General features: G+C 39.7%; 2 protein-coding genes across 4 annotated transcripts in view; both read right to left on the reverse strand.

Moving 5' to 3' along the window:
* The window catches only part of akap13 (A-kinase anchoring protein 13), a 68,395-nt gene extending 63,415 nt beyond the window's left edge, over positions 1-4,980 (reverse strand). For all 3 annotated transcript variants that reach the window (XM_054619284.1, XM_054619283.1, XM_054619282.1), the window contains exons 1-2: positions 4,888-4,980; positions 1,906-2,098 (exon numbers count right to left, since the gene is read on the reverse strand). In XM_054619284.1, the coding sequence (XP_054475259.1) occupies positions 1,906-2,098; positions 4,888-4,972 (278 nt within the window). In that variant the 5' untranslated portion in view covers positions 4,973-4,980. The remainder of the gene's footprint in view (positions 1-1,905; positions 2,099-4,887) is intronic.
* Positions 4,981-5,022: 42 nt separating this feature from the next.
* si:dkey-172h23.2 (uncharacterized protein LOC393772 homolog) lies at positions 5,023-17,258 on the reverse strand. The gene is made up of 5 exons (XM_054619547.1): positions 17,223-17,258; positions 10,315-10,486; positions 7,235-7,332; positions 5,244-5,321; positions 5,023-5,061 (listed from the first exon to the last, which is right to left on the reverse strand). Exons 1-5 carry the CDS (start codon positions 17,253-17,255, stop codon positions 5,023-5,025), a joined length of 420 nt encoding a protein of 139 aa, XP_054475522.1. The 5' UTR covers positions 17,256-17,258.
* Positions 17,259-20,493: the final 3,235 nt, after the last annotated feature.

Here is a 20,493-nt window from a genome sequence, read left to right on the forward strand (position 1 = left end):
TTCGGCCGCCATTAGCCATTTTCTTCTTTACCTTCTTCTTTGTTACTAAGGTTGTTGGCGCATTATCTCCACCAACTGTCAATCAGTGAAGACAGGGTGAAACTAGAATGCCACTTGCATCTTGTGTTCATACATGGCACTTAAAGTAAAACATTGTCTATAGCCCTACTAGTCATCACAATCTTCATTTCAGCTGGTAAGAGACGACTTTTTACAACAAAATTATAAGGCTTATCATAAAAGACAGTCAAGGGACAAGTTATTCAGCTTCTGTGCAAGATAATTAAGAATGAAATCCATTTGACATGGTCTTATAATAGTGCTATTCTTTTTGGTTTTCTTTTTGGTTTTACACACCGTTTCTGACTGCAGTGCAGCTTAAACATGTGGCTACCAACAAAATGATGCATCAAAACAGAATCGCAGCACACAGGATGCATTTCCTGCAGCATATGGCAGACCAGAGGAAGTGCTCAAACATGTGGCTACCAACAAAATGATGCATCAAAACAGAATCGCAGCACACAGGATGCATTTCCTGCAGCATTATGTAAGGTTCCTATTGTAACTCAGAAAACATGACAGCAAATTTGAACCGAGATCTGATGAAAATGAATGCAGAGACTTCAAAACAATCAAAAACAGTTATCCATATCAAAGTATTTGTTATTTATTTCTCGTGGGCCAAGATCCCCAAATTAAACGCAACATAGAGTGCGTCATGATAGGGGGTTAAGTCATGTGACAATGTGGAGAAGGAAGGGGCAGTAAGCGGAGCCTCTGATGTGCTAGCAGCAGCATCGCTAGAGGAAGAAGCAACAGTGGGCTTGCTTATATGGCTGAAAAAAAACCTTGATACATCACACAGCAAGTGTCTCATGTTGCTTTGGATTAATTATGTGAATGGGACGTAATGTAGGTCCAACTACGAACTTTTGCTAGCAGCACAGCATTCACTGACTGTCTAATGCTGCTATAGACAGGTCTGCTTCAGTGCTCTGTGCGTTTGTGCCTGAACACGTCAAGAAGGGGGATAAGCAGTGGGAGACTTTGGAGGCGGGCTGTAGGCTGCATGTAAAATGTAAAATGGACTGTACTTGTGTCGTGCTTTTCTAGTTTTCCGACGACTCAAAGCCCTTTAACACTACATGTCATCATTCACCCGTTCACACCCATTCATACACTGATGAGAGGGGCTACCAGACAAGGAGCCACCTGCCCATCACAACGCCTACATTCACACCCATTCAATTTGGAGCAATTCGGGGTCAAGTGCTATGCCCAAGGACACGTCGACATGTACTAGCAGAGCCGGGGATCGAACTGCCAATCCTCTGATAGAAGGAAGACCCTGCTCTACCACTGGGGCCTAGTTGCTCACTTTTTAATTTCTTAACTTAATATGTGTGGAACTCACCCATATCAAAAGTTAAGAACCGTTTGCCAAACGGCATCAAGGCCGCCAAACGGGAATGCACTATTTTGTAAAAGTGTTCACACTATTGTGTCCATCCATTGTAAGGTAGGTTCTGATGATATTTTGCAGAAACAGGTCATTTATAAACTGGTTTGAATGTCTGTCTGATGAACAAGGTGCGTTGCTACAAAGCAGACAGTTCTGAATACACGTTCTCCGCCAGGACGTCTACCAGGATAAACAACAGCTGCTGTCATGCACTTTAGATGATTTTGTTGTCTTGATATTTTTTATTTCTTTTTGTCTTTTTTTGTTACTTTAACAACTGTTCCCTTGAGCTCATTGACAGGTTTGAAGGTTCAAAATAAACTTTACAGCTCTTTTTCACAATAAAACTAATGCCATCCTCACATTCTTATAACATTTGTTCAAAACAAATGCTTATGCTAACTCAGCTCCTGTTTATTAGCTAATATAAAAGTACTCACTGTGTGAAGAGCTCTGCCAGCTGCCAATGTCCTCTGCTCTCTGCCAGACGTGCTGCAGTCAGGCCCTGAGCGTTGGGCCTCCTCAGCGCCTCCCTGCCTCCCGGCTGCTGCAGGAGGAACGTCGCCACCTTCCTCAGACCGTGGCTGGCTGCCAAGTGAAGCAGGCTGGAGAGCTGCTGGCTCTGAGACGCGACTGGAGAGGAAGGAGGGGGGGAAAAAAGAAGAGAAAAAAAAACACTGAGGGGTTGGACTCAACTGAACATATGGAGCGGAGCAAGATGGACACCTCCTGGCTGAGAGAGAGATGTGAGAGCAGGTTTACAACGACGGATGTTGGTCTTTATTCAGACTTATGTCATGGCTCCAGGTTTAGGAGAAAGTCACTGAACTTCTATGATATTTTCTTATTTGCTCAACACTATTTTCACAAATAAATCCCTGCATTGATAGCCGAAACTGTCCTGTTATTAACTTTTAATGTTTAGTTTTTTTACCAGCCTAAAAACAAATACGTTTTAACACATTTTCAGGGGTCCTTCATGTCATTTTTGTATCTTATTAAATCGTGAAATACCAATTAGTGACAGAGAGAGAAAAAAAGTCCAGTTCGGTCTGTTGCATAAAAATCTGCCAGAAGTGAACATAACAAAAGGTTTTCTGTTCTTCTCAGTTATTGCATGGTTCACAAAGCTAACGTTGATACTGCATCGTCACTTACTGCATGTATTTCAAAATAAATGCATGCAATATTAAGACTACTTGAATCAATATTTTTGTGGAACAAGAGGATATGATCATGTATCTGATAAACAACAATTCTTTACAACTGGAAAAATAAACTATGGCTCGTTTTTTTGTTTGTGAGAAAAGATGGAGCCCTGCTCATCTTAAGCGGCTACATGAAGAGCCGCAGAAGCATGGGCCGACTCTGAGTGAAGCCTTCTTCTCTTATCCCTCCTGTAGACGTACAGACGTACTGATCAGTGTTTATCTGATGTTAGGATGACATATTATTACAACCCTATATCATGAACCTCCACAACACTATTGACATGCCTAAAAAGGCTGTTTGTGTCCAAGCATCTCCACCTCTAACCAAGGAAGTAGAATTTGGTACCAATATCCAGCAACAACTGAATTGTCCCTGGCAACCATTTTATTAGTGTTCATTTATTAGTGAGAAAATAAGATCAACCAAAAGGCATAACTCTAGTCTATCAACTACAACAGATAATCACGGCCACTGTTGTAAGAAAAAATCAAGTCATAATACCATAATATTATGAGACCAGAGGCTCTTTGTTGCACTTTGTTTCCTGACTTTATATATGGCTGAAGACTGGGAGGTTGAAAAAGCAAAGGAAAAGAATGACAGATAAAAGAGGCAGAGAAGAAGACTGAAAGATAGAATTCGTGCAGACATTTCAGCACTTTAAAAGCAGGAAGTAATCAGGGCTTTCTATGAAACCTAATGCGGTCACTGATCTGGATCCAGCAGCCAGTAGTTCCAGCAAACTTGACTTCACATGTAGCCGCTTAACCTCTGTCTAACAGCTGTATGGTCCAGACTGAGGAAGGAGGATTTGTGTAGATGTGGTAATCACATTTGTCTACTTAAAGTGACAGATCTGTTTGACTGCTGATCCGTTTGGTTAATGAGTTGAGTGAGAGTTTCAGCGGTTCCAATGGGGAAGATTAACTCTATAAGACTGTAAGCCTACAATGTGGACGCAGTCAGTAGGGAGGAAATAAACTGTTTTATAATGTAATTTTATGATCTTGTGAATTATTTGCTGAGAATTTTAGCTCTCATTGAATTCTCATTTGAATCATAGGTGTAGCTTTAAATGTTTATGATACTTAATAACAGCTATTACATTATTTCTTATCTTGGTCTTATACTTAAGGAAGCCCTTAAAGTTAGTGGAACATTTGGACAAAAGACCTTGGCATTCAAATTAGGGAAAAAAACTTAAGGTGCCTCTCTGACTATCTTAACCACAACATGGCAGAATTTATGGTGATGAATGAAGAAGATGAACGCATCCAGGGTGCTCCGTGACCAGAGAACCCTATGGACACACTTCACGATGAGCAACTGGTTTTAGATTTGTTGTCATATTTTCTTGGATGGACCTCATCACTTCTTCAATTGAGCAATTTGCAACCACAATCATTGTTTTCTGTTTGTTGTTATTTTCGGATCATGTTCTTTTACCTTTTCTTTTTATGTGCTTTCTATTATTGTATCCCCCAAGATTATAATCTATTACCCCTCTCACCAACTTGGCTTTCTTGTCTTCTTTTCTGCCTTATTTTCTTTCACGCCGTAACAGGTATAACAACTGGTGCTCATGAAAACTGTGGAACTTCACAGCTGTAAAATCTCTTTTAAATGCAGTAAATGCGATAACTTTATTCGTTAACTAAAGGGATTCTGTGCGAAACCCTTAAGTAAGTCCCTTAGGCCAAGTAGAAATGAAGCCTTTAGTGTCATGCTAAAAGAGAAAAATGTATGTGTTTAATTGTGTTTTGTGCAAGCAGCCCTCGGCCTCTTTCTGAGTGGGCCTTTCCCTAGGCAACAACTGAGAGACAACTAAGAGCTGGCGTTGTTACAGGACACATCATCACTGTGGTGTGGTATTAACAAATCAAGCTGTCTGTTCCTTTCAAGATTTAGTAGTTAAGGTGGGACATTTAGCTGTTAGGCTTCTATTCCTCTTTCTAAAAGGAAGCTAGTTGCTAATGCTAGTGCTGTATAGAAAGGAAGGTGTCCAGCTGGAAGGTAGCTGTATCTCTTTCGTGGCTCTTTCGGGGAGCAGACTTGCAGGTGGAGCAAACAGGTCACAGCGTTTTCCCAGCCGGTTCAGTTCTTCCTGCTAGGCTGCTGGACTTGAAGCTATTAAACATATTCTGCATGTAAACCAACCCTCACTGACTAACAGTGACCGCTTTCTTTGTGTTCGTGAACGTCTAACTCACCGGTGTGGCTGTCCAGCAGGGCGACGACCTCCTCGCATGTTTCCTTGTGTGTCTCCGTGCTACCATGTGCGTCTGTGACAACCATCTGTCTGTCCACACCTGGTCCGGTCCTCTGCTGGGACAGGGTGAGGTGTTTCAGGGCCAGGGCCAGGTTCTGATCCAACCTCTCACACTCTTTCAAGGGAATCTGACACACAAACGAAATAAAGGCAGGTCGGACAATTTTCATTAAATACAAATGAGCTAAGAGGTAATGTCTAATGTCTTAAATTAGCATGAAAAACCAAACTCGACTAAAAAGAATGGAATTGAAATAAGTCAAGATTTCAGAGCCCTCAAGTTCTTTTCCAACTTACCTGCTCATCGTCCAATAGCAATGCTTCCTGTGGAGATATGTTGTCGAGCAGGAAGTGGGCCATGTCGAGAGCCAGGTCCTAAAAAAACACACACACACACACACACACACACACACACACACACACACACACACACACACACACACACACACACACACACACACACACACACACACACACACACACACACACACACACACACACACACACACACACACACACACACACACACACAATATCGCCATCATTATTCTGAGGGACTCAAACCCACGACCAGTGCTTGGTACCTTTTAATTCATGTCTGTGTATTTGAGCTCAGAGTTCAGTTTTTCACTTTTTTTTTTATTGTATCGTCAGCTTTTCATTGCGTGCCATCGTTAAACATGATGTCAAGGTAAAATCATTATTACCAATTATTGGAAAGGAGGAAATTGTGATTTTGTACAGTGTTACAGATTTGTTTGTGGTCAATAAGAATGAGCCAGTAAAATAAATACAGTATAGACGCCACACATTTTTACTACAGGATGAGACGGATACCTAAGTTTGAGAGTTAGGAAAAAATCTGATATATCAGCCGATATAATTTTTTCAATAAAAAAAAATGTCTTTGGCATTTCTGTGCCTTTATTTCTTGCATAAAAGTCATCATCAATAGTGGCCATTTAATTAGATACACCATTCTAATGCAGCTTAAGATCTCCCCCCTTTAATTCCTTCCCCCAGAGCAGCCTGAATACTTGGCGTCTTGTTTTCAACAAGGTGCTGGAAACATTCCTTAGAGATTCTGCTCCATGTTGGCATGATAGTGTAACATACCATTACACCAGCAGCAGCATGTACTGCTGACAAAAGACAGGAAGGATCCATGGGTACATTTTGTTTAAAACCAGATTCTGACCCTATCATCTTCACGTGGCAGCACAAATCCAGATTTGATTTATGTCCAGATGACATTTTTTAATCTTCTACCGTCCAGTTTTCGTTAGCTGGTGCTAGCTGTAGCCTCAGTTTCCTGTTCTTAGCTGACAGTAGTGGAACCCACTGGGGTGTTCTGCTGCTGTAGTTCGTCCACATTAAGTTCCACTAGGCAGCCAATGACAGGTGAAGCCAATGCCGAAGTGCCTTAAACTTGCATTCTTTCTAATGGCCATCAGGGGCAACTCCTCTGGTTGTATAGAAGTCTATGAGAAAATGATCCTACTTCTCACTTGATTTATTACCTCAGTAAACATTGTAAACATGAGTTTATGGTCTCAATCTCTAGTTTCAAGTCTTCTTCAATGCAGAATTTATTATAGATTATGGTCCATTTAGAGTCAAATAGACCATAAAGCAGGGTATGGTTAAGGGCGGGCTTACTGTGAATGGCGCCGTATACGACGTCTCTACTTCACTCCTTCTTTGTCCAAATACGGTCACTTCCATTCTCTGGTTGCAAAAATCCAAGATGGCGACGGCCAAAATACCAAACTTAAAGCTTCAAAGAGAGTTGTTTTCATCCGCTGAACCCCCGATCACTGGATGTTTTTTTTTTCAGTAACTCTTAAGACTGGTGTGATGAAAACCAGGAGATCAGCTGTTTGCCAGACACTCAAACTGCCAATCATCGTTCCACAGTCCGAGCTACCTAGTTCACATTCTGGTGTTTGGTCTGAACAAAAACTGAACCTATTTTCACAACACATATTGCTTGCTTTTATACATTTAGTTGCTACCACACCATTGTATGATTACATATTTGCATTGACGAGCAGGTGTAGACGTGTACCTAATCAAGTGGCCACTGAATGTAGCACGCTGGGTGTCAGTGCATAAAGAAACCAAAGCAAAGCTTCTGCCTTTTTTTACAAGTCATTTCCATTTGAATTCTTGCGTCAGCTAGGGCCAAACCAGACACATGAAGTGCACGATGAAAACATTTTCAAATAAATGACAGACCTGGAACAGGAATATTCCAGTTTAATGCAGTGAAAGAACTGTGCCTTTACCTGAACGTAGCAGAAGGTCTCCTGTGATTGTGTGTCGACTGGTCCACCGGGCCGGGCCAAACATAATGTCACCAAGACCGGCTCACACACATCATGGGCTACACACACACACAGAGAGAGAAAAGACAGACAGGGATATTATTTCTAGTTTTATTTGTATGGCAAAACATCCCATAAATATGTTGAGTAACTTCCAACTTTCAACAAACATTAATCATCTACACAGATGAATAAACACAAGTGTGTGTTGTTATTCTGTCATAACAGAGACGCACGCACACACACACACCGACACACAAACAAACACAGCAGTGTATCACACACGGCCGCTATAAAAGGCTTTAAAGCGGCTTCAGACCTCCTGTTTGACTGCAGTGTTCACCGTCATCTGCAGCACAAACAGCTGTTGACAGACAGAGGCAGGCTACGGCTACATTATGTGCTAACAGACCAAAGGAAGGCGGGGGTCATTTGTCAGTGTGAACTACAGATGTCATGCACAATATTACTTTTCTATTTTAGTTTCTGTTAGGCCCTGGTGTTAGTATTACTTCTTATAAACTTTATATTTTTACTCTTGTTTTTATTCCTATGTTGCTGGTATTTACATTTTCTATTTTAGTTAACTTACTTAACTACATTTATCTTAGTCTTTATGCTATTCTATTTTGCACTGGTGTCATTATTTCTTTCTATACATTTAATATTTATTCATCCATTTCTTATGTATGTTTATATTTTGAATCTATTGTTTTTTCTTATTCTTTTATTGTAATGTTTCATCCATATCTGGCACAAGAATGTCCGTCAGGATTAATGTCTTTCTATGTATGTTATGTTATGTTATGGGCCAGAAGGTTTCTGCTTCAAGCCATGAAATAGTCTGTCATTTTAACACACTTTAGTTTTTATACAGATTTAAAAAAAACGAGATATAACGTGTTTATCAGGGAGTTTAAGAGCGTCTGGCCGGTGTTCACATTCTGGTGGAGCCAGGTTAGCCGTTCCCTTTCTTTATGCTAAGCTAGTCTAACCAGCTGCCGGCTGTAGCTGAATCAGATGAATACATTAATGATAACAGTGATGAATAAAGTCAAAGTTGTTGCAAAAACAGCCTGACAAGAAGCATAAAGCCCCCCTGATGATCCTGACGACACATCCAATCCGGTGCCTTCACAAGCTGTAAATGTCTCCATGTAATCCATTAGTGGGGAATGTCAATGCGCTTCAAACAGAGGCATTGGTCCAGGACCAAATATCCTCCCTCTCCTTTCTTGTCCTTCACCTACAGTAGTTACTGCTCACAGGCTTGTAAAAGACTATAACCACACTTTTGGAGTTTGACAAAGTTGGTCTCCTTAGATACCAGATTCATAAAATCTGTTTATTTGGTTTCAAATCGCTGTAGTAAGCCAGCTAAAGTGTGGCATAGTGGAAACAGTGAATACAGTGAAATTCACAATGTTATTAACATAGACAGGATGGCGGTTTGGTTTCCCAGAATGGGCCTTTTTTGGAACAGGGATGACGGCGCTCTCCTTCTAAGCCCTAGCTGAGCTTGTCCAGCTTGTTTTGTGCTTCGACTCCCTGTTGAGTTCATTGTTTTTTGTTTTTGTCTCCCTGTATAAGTGCCTTTTTTGTGGTTGAGACAGTGTCTTGGCCCTCTGGTGACCTGGTGTCATCGAGTATGTTCAGGTCCCCCTCACTAGTCAGCGAGTTCAGGTCATTACTCCAAAGCTGAACTGTTCTTGAATGGATCTTATGTGTTTTTAATTATATCTGTATTTTGGTAGCAGTAATATTAGTTAATGGTCTGAGAAACCAATCCTTTAATCTGCTGAGGGCTGGTACCATAATGGCCGGTGTAACACCCTGTATCGTGCTATTGTGCAGTGCTACATCTCAACTGGGTGTGGTCCCAACGACAATAGACCCCACCTGAGCACGCCTACCTCACCTAATGCAGGGTGAGGTGTGAAGTGAAATCAATGCTGGAACAATCCAGAGATTATTTTAAAGTCCTGTTCAGATTATGACTAACAGATATTATGTTGTTGGAGACGCATTGTGATGATCTGAATCGTGAAAGATGGAATAGGGTAGTTAGGTGTGATATCCACTGAAGAGTTAATACCATTTACCTAATGTGTGGAGAGACATGATGGGAAATGTGTTGACGACTAAGACATCAGTCATGCCCGGAGGAGCTCATCTCCAACCACAGCGTGTGCCTGTTCACTCCATCTATCCATTCCTCCCTCCATCAATCCATCCATCCAACCGTCGATCCACTCATCACTTAATTCAACCATCCATCCTTCCATCCATCCATCGCCTCATCCATGAAACAAGCCGCCCATCTATCTATCCTTCTACCCATTACTCCATCAATCCTGTCCTCCAACCATCTTCCATCCAACTATCATCTATCCACCAATCTATCCGTTCATCTCTCCATCCATCCAGCAATCCCCACATCCATCCAATCAACCATCAGTCCATTGATCAATTAATTCAGCCATCCATCCATCTCTCCGCCCATTCAACAATCCACCCATCTAACTATCCATCACTCTATCCATCTATCATCCATCCAGAAATCCATCTATTCAACTCTATATCCATCCTTCCGCCAATTCATCAATCTGTCAATTCATCACTTTATGCAAACATCCATCCATCCCCCCATCTATCTATCCATAATTCCATCCAATCACTCCATTCATCCCTCCATCCATTTTCTGCTGCTTATGCGAGGCCGGGTTGTATACATATAGAGTAATAATGATGCACTGAGCTGGTATTGAGACTTGAGATTTTTCACCAAAATACAAATATCTGAAGGAGTATCAGGGCCATTGTTGGGGAGAAAGTCATAATTCTATAAAAAAAAATAGAGTTCGTAACAGGAAAAAGGTCATAAATAAAATATTTTGAGAAAAATATTTGCTGAAAGTTTTTGGGAAGAAAAAAATGTCATACTAGAGGATAAAGTAGGATAATTAACTTTTAGATACTTTTAGTACCTAATTTTAGGAGAGTAAAATAATACTATGAGAGATTATGCAAGTGTGTTGTACCTGGACACACAGCCTGCAGTGTGACGTGGCTGACTCGCAGTGTGCTTGTCAGATGTCTTTGGGTGGATCCTGCGAATAAAAGATAAAACTCCGCCTCCTCATCTTCGTCCTCTTCTCCCTCTGCACGGCACACGTCTCCATCGTCGAGCTGAACGGTCAACACACACTCGCCCTGAGAGGACACAAAGAGGAAATGAAATCAACTTTAATCACACTCTGCACAGAAACACGTCTCCTTCTTGCTAATGCAGACAGATCATGTTTAATTCATACCGTCGACACTGCCACGAAAGTTGCCCTTTTCAATGTACAATCTTTAAAGAACTAAGCATCTTTTTTAAATGATGTGATATGCATAGCATTGACTTTTTTTGTGTATGATTGAAATTTTACTGCTACCCAATAGCTACTTAACACTGAACCAAGCAAAATGAGTTGCACAAAATGAAGGCCAGGGGTCAACAACTAGAGCGTCTATGCAGGAAATATGTATTTACTGTACATGCACAAGCCTAAATAGATCATGTCAGGTCCTATAAGGAAAGCTCTTAACAAGGACGAAATTCGATGACTGCCCTGCTAAATCTGACTTAATCATGTCTGCCTGTGCTCTTCCCCCAAATCATTAATACATCTCTTCTTGTCTGTCTCCTGTTTAAAATGGCTGATATAAATGGCTGTAGGAATGATTCCTAATACCCGGAAAAGGTCTCCTCTAATGACTTATTGCTATCAATATTATTATCCCAATACCACCCTATATACATGTAGCCTCAAATCAAACAGCACACAGTGAGCAGCGGTAAAACTATAAATGATTTGTTATGAAAAAAACAATAAAAAAATAAAATTGACTGTAGACTGTATTGGGGGCTCACTCGTCAAGTTTCCATCCAAACGTGACCCAATGTAACAGAGTTTCCAGAAAATGGTCAAAGGAAAACGTGAATGAATGCTTGTTTCCCTCCACGTCTTTTTCCTGTGAATATCAGTTCATTGGTTGATGGAGATAAACGGTAGGTGGAGCAAATTCTCCAGTGGGAGCCCAAATCCTTAAAAACCCATGCGGAAAATATGATGGAAATATGACATCGATGTTTGTTTAATGTATTAATGTGAGGAATGTTCCCTCAATGTCTCATCACAGCTCCACACAGATCTGAGGGTTTCCTCTTTTCCCTGACGTTTAATTCACATGCTTCGTGTACGTCATTTAAGTCTGTTTCTGCCTTTATCCACTTTACAAACACTTTTTTTCCTCTTGGCTTTTCTTTTTAATTCCTGGTGGGTTTTTTTTATGTGAAACTCAAAACACACTGACTGTGACTCATGATTCAGGGAATGTAGCTATGAAAAGGTGCAACTTGCTACTGTGCAGAAGCCAAAAATGTACATAGATAGCAACAATAATCTGGATCTCATGCGGTTCGAGCGTTTAACATGTGTGACCCATCGGTAATTATGGAGTGTAATAAGTTATTTAATTGCTCTTAAGACGGTCATGGGAAAGGAAATATGAAATCCCAAATGCCACAAGCCATTTGCGAACCAAGTTCAAGATGGTTTGTTCATCTTGAATAGTGAAAATGAGATAACGAAATACAAAAAAAATGTTTTGCACCAAGTGAAAGTACTGTCTGGTTAAACACTAAGAAATGAATGAAGTCATCTGTGGTGGTGCTGTGTGTGTGTATGAGTCAGCATCACGAGGAGCTGGCCTTTGCGTTGAGGTTAGCTTGTGTAATTTGTGTGTTCCTAAACTTCCTGCAGTAGCTCGGTGCTGTGTTATGACAGAACGGACACTGTTTCTGTGTGTCATAGCGATAATATGTGGCAACTATCAGACTCTCTTTCCACATAGAGAAAAACGCACAGAGAACAAGGGAAAATGCTCAAAGACACATTTGACCACATTAACACAGTGCAAAGTAATTTAGTCATTGAATCATTTAATGTATAAGTTTGAAAAGAAGGATATTAACTAATGAACAAACAAAGGCGTATGCCATCTGCACAGAGCATCCAAGGGACAAACAGCCAATGTGTGATTGCCAGTCATTAGGCAAACAAATATTCTTCTAACTGTTTGTCTATAACAATGTTCTGCTGTCAAAATGTCTAAAAGAAGGAAAAAAAATAAAAAAGCCGTGTTTTCTAGTGTGTTTGTCGGAGAACCGAGTTGCGTAAGAGTGTTACAGTTTTTATTGTCGTGATATTGGATGCAAGCGAACGAAGAAAATGTTGTGGTTTGCTGTTTGGCCTCATGATGGCGCTGTTGTCTCACAGTTGCTATGAATAAATGCAGAAAAGTGTGTTTACATGAGATTACTGTCACAGGTGTTCACTGCAACTGGGTATCACCTGGTTTCTTTCCTCTCACGTTGGAGGGTTGTGATGACTGAGGCGACTGATGATGAGGAATCAGTTTTTTTGCCATTTATATAAATACATATACCAAGAAAGAACTCTGAATTTAAGGAGAAAACATTCTCTGAGACTGAAGCAGTATATTTACAAGAGAAAAAACTGAAAATGTACAAGAAAGAAAACTTAGATATTCGGAGAAACTATAAAGTTATTTAATTGCGAGTAAAACAACTTGGTAACATGTTCATAAAATACCACAGAAAGAACATAACAAAATGCTGTACATGTGTCTTTCAGGACCTTTGATGTGAGGATTTATGTCTTTATAATCTCAGTGAATATGCAATTTGTTTTCGTAAATTTATGTCTTTATAATCTCAGCGAATAATCAAGTTTTTTCAGCAAATTTATGAATTCATAATGTCAGAGAATATACCATATTTTTCTCAAATATCTATGATTTAAATCTCAGAGAATATCAACATTTCTTTCAAAGGTACGAGGACACAATTATTTTATTCCATATATGTTTTTCTATATGTACATTTTTACTTGCACAATTTAATAGCTTATATCCTCTTTTATTATTTATTTTATATGTATATATTCAATGAGCATTGTTGGAGGGAGCCTGAGATCTCAGTAATTGTTGTGCACATGACAACAAAGAACTTGAATTTATCTGTGTTCCATCTAAGAGCTGGTTGGCTTGTATTAAAGGGTTAAAAACAGAAGAGAGCCTATAGAGTGTATATGCGTTGCATATTCCTCTTGTGTGTCTGCTATGAAACATGACACAGCACACACACCCCCTTCTGCTGAACATGCAGTTAAAAGCCTGTTAACAGCCACACCCACACATACGCAAGCTAACAATAGCACACAGGAATGTTTCAGATCACTCACTCACTCACTCACGCACTCACTCACTCACTCACTCACTCACGCACTCACGCACTCACTCACTCACTCACACTCACGCACAGAGATCCCTGCTCTTAAACTCTGTTAGACAGACAGACGGGGGTCAAATTTCCCGCGTGAGCGGTTACAGATGCTTTGGCTGCTTATGAACATGGAAATATTCAGGTTAAGCTAACATACTTGCGTTGTTATTCAGCTCAGGTGCTCTGCCAGGGCCAGATGAGGACACTTTACCGGTTCACATTACTGACATATTTCGTACTTGGCATGCTTAAGTTACACAAGAGGCAGGTATGAATGTTGAGAGCTGGTTCTCAAGCTGAGCCGTTTCCAACTATATAAGAACATTAGTTTGATTTGTTAACAAATACGCTTTTATTCTTCAAATACCCGCTTCCTGAAGGTTTGGACCCTAATGCGCTTTTGGTTCATTCGCCACTTTCTTATGTACCGTTCCCCCTGCTTCTTTATCGTTATTCGGTACAAATCACATGTGTAACCAACACTGCTGCCAGGATAACTGGTCTCCTACGCCCGACCTCGCAGAGCTCAACAATGAGGCCATTGCACTGATTTGCAATGTCAATAAAACATAACATCACAGACACACTCAATCGTTAGTCTTCTCGTTGAATCGGGTGTTCAATTAACAGCCTGTTTCCACACATATCTACAATTTCCCCGATATTGATCAATCACATCCTGCCGCTCGATCCTCCGTCCCGTGACCCCGGAAAGCGTTCTCGGCGCTCCTTCTTGAAGACATCCTAATTCTTAAAAATGCATCTCGAGGATCTAGGAAGCTTGTCGAAGGAAACACTGGTGTATCCTTTGCGGAAGTCTTTTTTGGCACCCGACAACAAATAAAAAGAGGCATTGCACGCATCTGGAATAATCTCAAACCAAATGTACAAATGTTACTGCTCTTTTTGTTTTCATAAATTGTATTTATTTAGCATGACTAGATCGGTTAGATGAGCCAACAGTTTGTGTAGCAACTTTTAAGGCTCTGTTCTAACCACATTGCTTAATGACATTTCACTGTGATATTGCTTATGTTTTTATATTTATTGTAGGCTACGTCCAATTCTACCTATAATCCTGACATATTTTTACAAGTGCAAACAGCTGCCGTTGTCAAATTATTGTATTAATCAGAAAATGATCTTTATTAAGCACTAATTTGCTGTATTTCATGGTGTCATATAGAAAGAAAGGACTTTGTTTGTGTGTATATAATAAATATATATCACTCAAATATATGTCACTTTGTATTTGTTTCTTTTCACACAAACGTGAAGATAAAAAAGCAAAATTGCTGCGATAAATAGACCAATTTATATATAAATATACACATGTATATTCCTTCAATTATTGAATTGAATTAATAGTAAATATTTAAACTGTCATGAACACTGGTATGCTCATCTGACAGATAACATTAAATACAGCTGTAAAACTTAACAACACACTCCATATTCAATGGCTTTAAAAATACGGCTCCGAGGCAAGGAGGTCTCATTTGTTAAAACGCTGTCCCCTGGGCGGGACTAAGTGGCTAGGCGAGGAGGCGAGGAAAGGAATCGAGGAGTCAAAAAAAATTAAAAAATTGGCAATGAGAAGGAACCATTATGGTTATTTATTATTGTGTAACAGACCATTGTCAATCCGTACGCGGTTCTGCACGCATGTTAACCGGAGATTAATTCCACAGTTTAGTGTTAACCATCACAGTGTGAAATAAAGTTTTACTGACGATCGTTACCCGCCAACATTCAGTAAAATATGCAAACAGCACATAGGCATTCATGCCTTTCTATTCGCTGATCTCTACTGCTATCGCAATCAAATTAATATTACGCTCATTTACATTATGATGCGTTCAGTCTCTGTTCAGTGAAACTGAGAAGGTAAATTATAATGTTATCAGGATATGTTTACATGTGATCTCGTAAAATGTGTAATGTAGAAACTTAAATAAATCTAGTTGTTTGAGGGAGATGTTTTCACAACAACTTAAATAGATTACAAATCAATTATGACCTATTTAACACTAGCTCCAAGCACATGTTAATACATCAAAATTATTAAAGCCCAGATTTGTTTTAATAAATAAAAATACTTATCCATATCATTTGTATTATGTGTTTTTATGACCAAAAGAAAACACTACAGATGATTGTAACAAAGAAAAAGGATAACTTTTAGAATTTTTTTATAGTTTACTGACTTCAAAGCGGTTGAAATGTTTTTTGGGAAGGTGGCAGAAAAAATAGAATCTGAAACCTTGTAGACCAGCTGCTATAATCTAAGAACAAAGGAATATGTATCAGCCAATATGGATCTTTAACGATCAGCAATAAGTATCACAGCAAAAAAGAAAAACTGGATCAGGTATCTCTAAAAGTTATATTTATTCCCTTTTTTTTCTTTTGTGCTGATCCGATCCGTGACATGATCTGAACCTAGTTTTTAGGATTCGTTTCACCATCTATGATGTATATATATATATATATATATATTATATATATTTATGCAAACATCCAACACCGTTGGTGCAACAAGTGTAAATGCAACACATAGAACAGTCATAGGTGGGGTACAGGGATTTCTCCCTTTCTGTCAGACTTCGGAGGATAGTTTTTCAATAGGCGGAATTAAGTTCACAATGACGAATTAAAGGCCAACTGGGTCCTAGAAGGAAAAAGTCTGTAAATAAAGTTTTTTATTGCAATTAGCTGAGAACGTACAACTGGTGTGTTTCTTTTAGAATCGAAGTCTAAACGAGAATCTACCGCCATGCTAGCAGCGCTGTGAGAGTTGGGATTGAGCTAAATGCTGACATCAGCTTGCTCACAGTGACAACCCGCTGATGTTTGGCAGGCATAATGTTCACCGTCTTAATCTAGCGTGTTAGCATGCTAACGTTTATTTCTAAATTCACAATCTGGGAATTAAGTTCACAATGACGAATTAAAGGCCAACTGGGTCCTAGAAGGAAAAAGTCTGTAAATAAAGTTTTGTATTGTTGAATAGAGTCTTAACAAGAGCCACGCTAGCGGCTCTGTGAGAGTTAGCTTTGAGCTAAATGCTAAAGTCAGCCGGCTCACAGTGGCACACAGATTTTTGGCAAGTATAACTTTTACTGCCTTAGATTAGCCTGCTAACGTTTGCTAGTTAGCAGTAAACGCAAAGCGCGGCGGAGGCTGATGGGTATGTAGTTCTTAAATGTTGACCTGATGATAGTTACAAGTTATTAGAGTTCATCCTGAGGGGAACATGAATGTCGGAACCGAAGACAATCCACCTATTAGTTGTTGAGATTTTTCAGATGAAACAAGAAACAGTGGACGGATTGTTTGGGCTTCTGCTTTAAAAAAAATTACAATATAAGCTCCCTTACAGTAATACCGATAGAGTACTTCATTTTATACCTTTTTTTCTACTTGATTTGATACCCATCATGTGAATGGGAGCATTCAGTTGCGAGCACAACCAAATTATTATTATCAGCCATAAAAAGTGTTATTATTTGTCAACCATTTATTAGTTTTGTAGCAGATCATGTTGCGGCGTTTGTCTCATTATGTTGCTGTGTGATGATAACAGATACTTACATAGAGTGGAGCTTGTTGGGGATTCAGTTTCATAGCGCTGGACTCTAGAAGAAAAAAAGACAAGGAGATGTGAGCATTTATTCTACAAGATGCAATCCGTGGAAAAACAAAGTTAACAGTGTTGGTTGGGATAGAATGAATACTCTCTAATGCTGGAGCAAGACAACAAACGAGAAAGAGGGGACTAAATAGACCTCCAACACAAATGTACTGACTTTTTAAACACAGGGCAATTCTATGGTGGCCCTGAAGGGTCAACACACTCTATCAAGTAGATCGAACTAAAGCTAACCTCTCTGGTTCCCAGACTCTAGGAACCTCTTGCAAAGTTTTAAGCAGAAAACAAAGCGTGAAAACACAATCAATCAAACTGAACACAAGGGAAGTTGATCACTTGCAAATAATTGTGCATAATATCTGAATGATGCAATTAGAATATTGAAACTAAAACAACAAATACAGAAACACTGTTTGTACTTTTGTGGTTTCTCTCTTTGCAACAATCTTTTTCGAAATGCAAAACGACAAAGATGTTTTATTCAGTAACTATTGTTTTTATCTATTTGCTAATGATACACATACGCAATATCGGCTATTGGGCCGATTCTGACTCAAATAACTGGATCTGGTATCGGTGACAATGTGCCTCATTGTCACCGATACCAGATCCAGCTATTTGAGTCAGATCTATTAAATTGAATTTTATTCATCCATATACATCATTTTTGTGTAGGCAACACAATGAGACAATAAAGTCTCATATCCTGATATCGATACATTGCCCAGCCCTTGATACATACTATGTACATTATACACTGGAATGAGTGCAGTTAATTCCTGTTAAGGTTTTGACCAATGTGTTGCATTTAAAAAAGGTTTACAAAAAAGGTTTGAATTGTAATCCCTGTGAATTTAGTTGGGTTTTTTTTTTTACCAAGTTGCTGGTGTGGGATTTATTATTTCACCAATAACTAACATGCAATACATTTATATCTATTTGATCAGTGTCCCTGCTAGTAAAAACACAGGTAACCCTTTGCAACTGTCCCGGCAACATTTACAGATCAGTTTCATATGGACACTCCTTTTTTCATAAAAACACAGTACACTGGAAAATAATTGAAAAGAGCCTGCTGGACTGGTTAGATGGAGTTAATGCAACATATCGACTCGTTTTACTGGTGTCAGTGTAGCCAAACCCTTCAAGGTGTGTTGTTGTCACAAAACACTGATTTCTTTGTTCTCACGCACCATCACAGGTGTTTATTTTATCCTTCTAATGTACAAAAAAAACAAAAACACAAAAAATAATCTTAAGGCTAAAGCCAGGTTTGTATATAACTAAAATCGGATTCTTAGAAACAAACTTTAAGCACTTTTTTTTGTAAACCAAAAGATCACTACACTTGAATTTCAACTATCAATGAGCTCTGAAATCGCGACAGGTTGCAACTCAACTTTTCTTTCTTATGTCAAGGTATTTAAATGTAGGTTTGGCTGCACCTCAATGTCAACATCCATATTAACACTGTCTCTGTCTCTTTCTCTATGTCTGTATCTTTTCAAGTGTCTTTGGTTTGTCTTACTGCGAATGTGTTTAATGCCTCCTAATGTATTAATAGAGACTAGATTCAGCGGATTAGAATATCATGTTTTATGAGTAATATTTTGACTTGTAACCTGGCAAAGTAAGTATTATGTAATCAAGATCACCTTGGTTCTTTCTTTCCTTGACGATCTCAAACAGGCCCTCTTCCAAGAAGACATTTGGACAATAACAATGCCTCTGTTGTGTTTAAGTGTCCCGGCACATGTCAACATGTCCGCAGGCATATAAAAACCTGTTTTATACAGTTTATTCATTAGCAGTAGCTACTATTATTCTTAATATGACTACAAAAGCTGCCCTGGGACAGTGGAATTATGTGAAAAGCTGAGCTTTAGTTCGAAATAGTCCAGTGGTCCTTTAGTGTGAGCTAAAGATGCTGAGTCATTCTTTAGTCCAGCTCGATTTGGGATGAGACGCAGCATCTCATCGTGTGCATGAAGTCAGCAGTGAGTGTTCAAAGCACCGGTTCTAATTACAGACGTGTCACCAAGACGAGCAGGAGGGGGGGGTCACCACCCAACTCCTCTACATATGCACTGATGTGGTCGGCCATTCATGGGCAGGAAACAGGAAGTCGGAGGGAAACAGAGGAGCCTTACAAGTCCTCCTCACACACTGGACAGGAGACAACAAGCCTTCCTCACAGTGTGCGTACACACACACACACACACACACACACACATAGATGCATCTGATAGAGGGAGTCCAACACACAGGCGGACAGACAGATGCCTGTTAGACATGTGGGTTAAAAAGCTGTGAATCAAGTTGAATACAGTGAGAGAGCCATTGTCACTTTGCATGTTCTAACAGCCATGACGTACTCAGACACTTCTGTTTTTTGTGTGTTTATGTACTGTGGGGCAGTGATGCACGACCTCCACCTGCACCCACATAAACCATAACCAGAAACATGTTGGACCAAATTCAAATCTATGAAATCAGTTGATTCTATGAAGCATCTGGGACCACAGAGTTCTCTTTGAGGTCTACAGTGGAGGAAGCCATCGCATTGTTCTCTGTGTCACAACATTCAGCTCCATAGAACTCTGCTCCGCTGGAGTATAAACTGCTCCACAAAAGAGCTGGTCAGCTGATGGGAACGGATGGTACAAATACCTTAATGTCAGGCTGGCACCACCTTTTTCCCCCAGGAACACACTAATGAATTCTGTTGTGTAGCCCGGTCACAATAACTATATTGACTTATTGTACAACAATGGTGCCAAACCAGTCGGGGGGCTTACAGATCAATTGCATGTTATTCTTTTTGGATAATGATTGTAGGCCTGTGTATCACTGTCACCCAACACAGAACTTTGTAGTGTCGATCTTTGATTATACTCTTGTTGGCGCTGTAGCACGAGCCTCCGCAGACGGTGCACGAGCTGAGAGCGTTATTGATTATTCTCCAATACACCAGAGGGCGAACGAACAAAATGAACTGTGAAGAATCAAAAAGACACAAGTGTAACCGGCTAAAAAAGCCATAAACCAACCTCCACAGTGCCAAGAAGGGACTGTAATTATCTTTAAACTCATATCTCATATTCATGGACTACTTTATGCCTTTGTAGAAGCATTGTAAAGAAACAAGTCAAGTCATGTTCCTTTATGCCTCATAAAGGAACATAATCATGTAAACAAAGATGATTTGGCAGC

This window comes from Anoplopoma fimbria, chromosome 19 (assembly GCF_027596085.1).
Source record: "Anoplopoma fimbria isolate UVic2021 breed Golden Eagle Sablefish chromosome 19, Afim_UVic_2022, whole genome shotgun sequence".
In the NCBI taxonomy this organism is placed as follows: Eukaryota; Metazoa; Chordata; class Actinopteri; order Perciformes; family Anoplopomatidae; genus Anoplopoma; species Anoplopoma fimbria.

Excerpts from the sequence above, each read along its gene's own strand:
- si:dkey-172h23.2 (XM_054619547.1), bottom strand. The coding sequence starts at position 17,255 with ATGAAACTGAATCCCCAACAAGCTCCACTCTAT. Across the intron at positions 5,322-7,234 it reads AGACCTTCTGCTACGTTCAG|GACCTGGCTCTCGACATGGC; the intron begins GTAAAGGCACAG and ends GTGTTTTTTTAG. Across the intron at positions 5,062-5,243 it reads TGCTATTGGACGATGAGCAG|AGTGTGAGAGGTTGGATCAG; the intron begins GTAAGTTGGAAA and ends TTCCCTTGAAAG.